Genomic DNA, 7624 nt, shown 5'->3' with positions numbered 1-7624 from the left:
AAACCCCTCAAACAAGGGATTGATTATATATTTATATTTATATATTTATGTATTTATATTTCCAATTTCAAGAAAATCTTGATGACACGTGTCCCTGCCACATAGCTGCCGTCTTGGCTTTGCCTAAAAGGTTGTCACTCCCTACCTACAATTTGCCACGTAGTCAAACTCCCGTTAAACAAATCGTCAACTCCGTGGACAGACTTCCCACCCAACCAAATAACTACACCTTTTCATTTCAACAAACATAACTACAAAACCTTTTTTCATTTAAGAATTTACTTATTTACAACCACTATATATATAAACCACAAACCCCTCAAATCAACCAACCAAACTCCACCCTCAAAAAATATCTTCACACGACAAATCTTTCTTCAAGAAAATCGACATGGGGTGGACTAGAGGTCCTGTTCTTGGCCGTGGCTCCTCCGCCACCGTCTCCGCCGCCACCTCCACCTCCGGTGAGGTTTTTGCAGTCAAGTCTATGGAGTTGTCGCAAGCTCAAAGCTTGCGAAAGGAACAATATTTCTTGTCTACTTTGAGTAGTCCTTATGTCGTGAGCTACAAAGGGTGTGATGTTACTAAAGAAGATAACAAGTTGATGTACAATCTTCTGATGCAGTACATGCCTTTTGGTTCCATCGTCGACGGAATAAATGGTGGCGGGTTGAAGAGTTCGGAGATTTTAAGGTATACGAAGGAGATAGTTCGAGGGTTAGAGTACCTTCATTCGAGAGGCGTAGTGCATTGTGACATTAAAGGCCGGAATGTTTTGATTGACGAAAGTGGTGCGAAGATTGGTGATTTTGGTTGTGCGAAATGGGTTGATGAGGAGGCGCCGATTTGTGGGACGCCGATGTTTATGGCGCCGGAGGTGGCGCGAGGTGAAGAACAGGGGTTTCCGGCGGATGTATGGGCGCTTGGATGTACAATGATTGAAATGGCCACTGGTGGTTCACCATGGTCAAACGTTACTGACGTGGCGTCGGTTCTTTACAGAATTGCATTCTCCGGCGAAATCCCTGAAATCCCAGATGAATTTTCCGATGAAGCGAAGGATTTCGTTAGAAAGTGTTTGAATCGGGATCCAAGAGAGAGGTGGACTGCGAAACAGCTTCTCAAACACCCGTATCTCCAACAATTTGACGACAATTCAAAGCAAATGATATGTGAAAAAATCTATACGGACTCACCGACGAGTATACTTGATCAAGACGTGTGGAATTCAATGGAAGAACCAGAACCATCGTCGTCGTCATCGTCGTCGGTGGGAACTGATTTTACTCCATCCACGTGTTCGTCGAACTCTTTGAGGCAAAGAATCAAACAGTTGGCGGACAAGTCAGAGATACCAAAGTGGAGTTGTGAAAAGGAGGAAACCGAGTGGATCACGATCAGAATCAATGAAGATGGTGGCGGAAAAGCAAACAGAGGGGCGGTGACAGGTGCGGTAGGTAATGAGATGGAGGTGGGTTGCACCATGAGTGGCGGTGAATATGATGAGTTGTTCATTAGTTTCGTAGATACCCCAAAAATTAGTTGTAGAAAAATAGCTGTAAAAGCAAGTATTGGGCTGGCATTAAATGCATCCAATTCGGATTTACTTAGACATAGTGGTTTACCTTCTGATTTTAATATGATAATAGTGAATTGAAATTCATTCGACTACAAGAACTCTTCAAAATTAGTCATTTGTGGTTGAGTTTTTTCATCCTAATGCATAGATGATGAAAGTTTTACATTATGTATTCTTTTTGTTTTTATTTGTTTTATTTAGCTAATGAAACAGAAAACTTCAACTCACTAATCAAGTACCATATGTTTAGGACTCATTGTCCGTTTAATATACATTTTGTATTGATACTAATAATAGAAAAGTTCATAATCATGTAGTGATTATGATACTTTTTTGTAAAATCTAATTACAATAAGGCTTATCATATTGCATTATAAAAATATGGGGTGTGGTGAACATTGCCACTCTTCCAATGTTAGAATGCACAACTAGCTTAACCTCATTTTTATTCTTTACTTTTTTCTTTCACTTGCACTTAGCATACTTGATAGGTGAGAATGCTAGAGGTGATCATTTCCATGTGAAAAAGGAAAGTGAAGGGAGCATGACATTGAATTGCATGAAATTTTGAGGGGTGTGAGAAAGTGAGATGATCACACACATAGTTCAATGCTTATCGTTTTTCACAAATAGCACATTAGTGGTATAATTTATGATGATGTATTTGCTTTGAGGACTTTGCTAAAACTCATCGTATTTTTCGTTTTCTACAAAATTAGTCTCTAAATGTTTTTTTGAAGCACGAAACAATCTTTGAGCTTATGATAAAAAATTCATTTCATGTTTTTCACCACCTCTACAACAAGTGGTCTTGAAAGCAACTCTCAAATTCTCCATTTGTATGTATGTATGTGTGTGCGTGCGTGCGCATCAATCTATGTTCAATCCTCTTTTGTCCTATGAGTCTTGTTGAGATCAAGGAGCATGATGTGAGGGTTGAGGGAAATGTGGTGGTGGACGTGGGCTTGGTAAGGGAGACGTAATTATGCATACATTGAGGTGGATGTGGTGCCAGAGATGGATGATAAACAATATGACGGTGTTGAAAGCATGGCGGGGGATGAATATGAGGGTGTAGGCAGAGGTTGTTGACTAAAATAAGTATGAGTCACAATGATGTATCATGAAGAGAAGCTTTGAGACTTATTTACTTAAAAAATATCACCATCAATTTCAAGGTGGTATATTGGACTTTTTACATGTATTTAACGATTCTTTTAATGACATTAGTTCTAAGGGCCAATTATACAAGAAATTGAAACCATAAAGAATATTTATATTATGGCATGTTCGACATATAACTTTTGGAAGTTTCTAGCTATTAAGAAAAGCTCGAAGAAAAAAACTCCGTTCGGTAGTAGGAGTTTTTAGCTTTTTAGGTTAAATAAAATAAACTTAAAATCAAAAGGTTATTTCAACTAGCGTTTAATAAAAAAAACTCATAAATTTTACCAATTTGACTTAAATACCCTTTAATATAAATAAATCATATTCGTATCCATATTTTTGGTAATTATCTTATACGATTAAATATAAATATACTCTATCAATTATATTATCTTTATTTGAAACAACCATATCAACTGATTTTATAATTTATTAGTCTTTATGCATCAAAATAATTTTATTAAAGGAATTTATAAACCAAAACAAATATCATATAATAATATTGTTTCTTTTATCCGCCGAAACACTTGTAATATGTAATAAATATTTGGTCTAAGTTTTTAGACGATTGAAAAATCTTATGTACTTTATTTGTAAAAATTCTTCATTTACTAATTTACACAAATTTTTTTTACCAATTAAGAAGCTTATTGGGTGCATTTGGTATTAAATTTGGATGATGTTTAACTTATGATAATTATAGTATTTATTATATAATTTGATATATTTCAAAAGTTTCTGACTAATTGTACCAAAACTCTTATACAAATAAAAACAACTTCTAATTATAGGCTAGTAATTTTTAGTTATCACGTATCAACTTTCAAAATTCAACTATTTTGAAGATAAACACGCTGATAAAAGATTCTCTTAAAAACTTATAGGTGTTATCTGTTTTTTCGAAACGAAAATGTCTGAAGTCTGCAGACCACCTCTACAACCCTCTGTAGCATAAGAGGGGACCAAACGACTGCAACATTTAATACAAAATCTATTTTTAACCACTGCAGACTGATGCAATAAGTTAAAATAAAATGTGAATAAATTTGAAGTAGAAGGTACAGTGCAGTGTCACGCACCACACATGCAACATTTTTTAAGTCAAAAGGTTTCTGAAAAACAAACTGCTGCAAATAGATAAGTGTTGCACGACGTAACAATAAATTGTCAGAAATTGTTTTTTAGAAAAAAAAAAAAAAAAAAAAATAGCACCGTAGTAACCACAAGAACCATTATATAATTTTGTCTTTATTTAAGACGAATAAATTTAAAGAGCCAATTCACTTGAGAAACAAAATAGAAAAAGAGGGTAATATATAAATTCTAAATTTCTAATTGGTTAGAGAAATAAATTTCCTAGTTTGGAGGTGCTGACCCTTCTCCGTTCTCCCCATCGCCACAATATGCGTACCTATAATTACATCACGATGACAAATGGGCGAGTGGCAATTTAAAACATGTTTAATATACTATTTAGTAAACGTGTGTATATTGAGGTTGATGGTCCCCTCTCACTCACCCTATCTACCAAATTTACGTGTCTTATTTCTCTATCACGTATTTCCATTTTCTTTGGTTTTAACGATGTCATTATGACATTGACATGATACAATTGATTGTAAGAATAGCATTTTGCGCCTTTAAAAAAAAAAAAAAGATTTAATCATTTTCTCTAGATTACTAATATATTTTTAACAAATTATCAATTTCAATAAAATTGTTATTGATCATATTAATTATCTTCTTTTTCAAATTTTCATCAGTTAATAGGTAATCTTATATCTTCAAAAAGACAATAGTTTATAGCTAGCATATCCTTAAGTTTTACAAACATCTTATGATAAATAAAGCTTTTTTCACGTTTTTAAAGTTTTTTTTTTTTTTTTTTTTTTATTTATTTATTATTATTTTGGTTTAGCTCACCAATGATAGTATATAAGATTTATAATTATTTGTCTATAAATAAACACGTGTTTGCGTAAACAATGCCATTGTGACATATAAATGAAAAAAAAAGTACAAAATTTTATAGGCCATTTTATCAAATTTAAAAATATATATTTGAAGTGTGGGAGATTTTTAACCAAGTATGTTAGCATGGTTGATTTGACTTTTGCTTGTGATAAAAGTTGATATACCATCTTATGTTAATACATGCATTTTCACACTTCCATTCACTACCCCCACCCTAATTTTAGCCTTTTATTTAATGACGTCTTCTTTCTTAACTCCAGGATTAAATAAAGTCTAGTTAATATATATATATATATATATATATATATATATATATATATATATATATATATATATATATATATATATATATATATATATATATATAGAGAGAGAGAGAGAGAGAGAGAGAGGTTCAGGTTCATTTGAGACCATTCTAATTTTGTGAGACCGTAAGATCAAATCTAAAAATAATTTTAAAATGCAAAATAAATGGAAAAATCCAAAAATTCTTTTTTTAAATATTATTTTCGGAACTTGAATTAACTATAAAAAATATAAAAAAAAAATAAAAAAAATTCCGTTTTTTTTTTTTGAAAAATACGTGCAATATTCTAAATAGAATATTAAACTGACATATTCTAAAAAATAATTTTTAAAATGCAAAATAAATGGAAAAATATAAAAATTCTTTTTTTAAATATTAATTCCGGAACTTGAATTAACTAAAAAAAATATAAAAAAAATAAAAAAAATTCTATTTTTTTTTTAAAATACGTGAAATATTCTAAATAGAATATTACACTGTACATATTCTAAAAATAATTTTAAAATGCAAAATAAATGGAAAAATCAAAAAATTCTTTTTTTAAATATTATTTTCGGAACATGAATTAACTAAAAAAAATATAAAAAAATAAAAAAAATAAAAAAATACGTCTCACGGTCTCACAAAATATAGGTGGTCTCAAATGAACCTAACCCTATATATATATATATATATATATATATATATATATATATATATATATATATATATATATATATATATATATATATATATATTAGTTTATAACCCATTGAAACCACGATTATAAAATTAATTAAACTTTGTAAGTAAAATTCAAAACTATTAATTAATTATTTTAAATAACTTATAAATTACGATATACTTTTTTAGTTCTATATAAAATTAGAATCGTTGATTCAAATAAATATGTAAAATTTATCAACTTATAATTTGTATAAATTTTATTTTATTATAATTTGTATAAATTTTATTTTATTTTTTATTTAAATGTTATTAATTTAATGTAATTAAAATGAGAAATTTAAATTTTAAATTTTGAAATTTAAAAAGAGAATCAATAGATTAACAAGTGACATAATATTAATTACAAAGCTTAAAATGGTGACACGTGACAAAAGAACTACTATTTTATTAGTGTATATATATATATATATATATATATATATATATATATATATATATACATCTATATATATATATATATATATATATATATATATATATATATATATATATATATATATATATATATATATATATATATATATATATATTGTGACATCCTCAATTTCACGGTCAGAAAAGACCGATTTTGTTTATGCTTGTTTGAAAATCATAGTAATATTTTACATAAAAGTGTTGCTAAATTTGTTCCCAAAATAAAAATATGATAAAGATTTATCAAAGCATTTTCGTAGAAATGTATTTCATTAAAAAGACTTGGGATGTCATGTTTGATACATATCAAAAGCATAAACAGTACATTATAAGCCTTACAAAAATTATTTACAACTACTGACCTATAATTCAAAAATGCCTCATCATCATCCAAATTATACTCTGGGTCCACTACTTGTAAAACAGAAAGCTGAGTGGGTCAAGCTTGGGAACCTAGTGAGCATATATGGTTTTCAACCCACAAATAATAATAAATATTAATTTCATCGATCAACAATAAATTTATTAATTTTATCAAACCAATAATAACCCTGATTACTCATTCCCGTTATCTTCACTTTACGTCCCTAAACACCTATACAAGGGACATAGTCTAAGGATTTTATCATCGGGATGGACTTTAATGCTAAGGGGATTCCTCAGTCATATATGTCCGTAAGGCAACCATGAAGGGGATGGAGTACACCGGTGAACTTCAAGCCCATAAACACCTACAGGTTGTGAGCCTGCTAGTGTTCCACTAGACTATCTAGAAGAGTCCATGGTCGTCATCCATACTCCGCTAGATGACTGGAACAACAACAACATTGAGGCCTCTCATCATTTTAACACACATCAACTATTTCGTCTACCCATGTTTTACCCAACATATTTGTAGATAAAAATACATATACATTTTATAACTTGTATAAAACATGTATTCAACAGTCATCTCAAATAAACAATCAATATAATTACACATAACACGTATTTTATAGAAAATACTTCATATCTATGTGTAAGATGAAAGTGACTATACACTCACTTGATTTGATGATAATCGGACAACAATTCGTTCCTTAAAATGATCGTCTATGATAAAACGGGGAGTTTTATTGAGAAACCGGGCTCTATGAGGGTTGGAGTTTCAAAACTGAAAAGATCAAATTTTCCGGGTCTTTGGGCACTTCAGGACATATTCCGGGCTTTAAAAATGATATCGGGGCTTCGGAGGAAGTCAAAATAGTCAAAATATAAGTTTAGGGGTGAAAAATGTCAATTTTCCAAAAGTACCCGGGAGATCTCGCAACCCTCCTATTTATAGGGTGCGAGACTGAAGATTGGTGGCTAAGGAGGCTCCACGTAGCAGGCTAGGAGGCTCGGACACGAAGGGGAAACGTGGCAGCGAGGGAGCGAAGCACGTGGCAGCATCGAGGGCAGGTGGCAGCAGGTGCGAA

General features: G+C 31.0%; 1 protein-coding gene across 1 annotated transcript; it reads left to right on the top strand.

The window, feature by feature from the left end:
• Window positions 1-295: 295 nt before the first annotated feature.
• LOC145006421 (mitogen-activated protein kinase kinase kinase 18-like) lies at window positions 296-1806 on the top strand. Its single transcript, XM_078965509.1, has one exon. It carries the CDS (start codon window positions 392-394, stop codon window positions 1655-1657), a length of 1266 nt encoding a protein of 421 aa, XP_078821635.1. The 5' UTR covers window positions 296-391; the 3' UTR covers window positions 1658-1806.
• Window positions 1807-7624: the final 5818 nt, after the last annotated feature.

This window comes from Lactuca saligna, chromosome 7, assembly GCF_052625555.1.
Source record: "Lactuca saligna cultivar CGN05327 chromosome 7, ASM5262555v1, whole genome shotgun sequence".
In the NCBI taxonomy this organism is placed as follows: domain Eukaryota; kingdom Viridiplantae; phylum Streptophyta; class Magnoliopsida; order Asterales; family Asteraceae; genus Lactuca; species Lactuca saligna.
Note: the sequence above shows the minus strand (reverse complement) of the source record. Positions and strands in the feature narration are given on the sequence as shown.

Bases quoted from the DNA above. Each gene is read 5' to 3' on its own strand.
- LOC145006421 (XM_078965509.1), top strand. From the start codon at position 392: ATGGGGTGGACTAGAGGTCCTGTTCTTGGCCGTGGCTCCTCCGCCACC.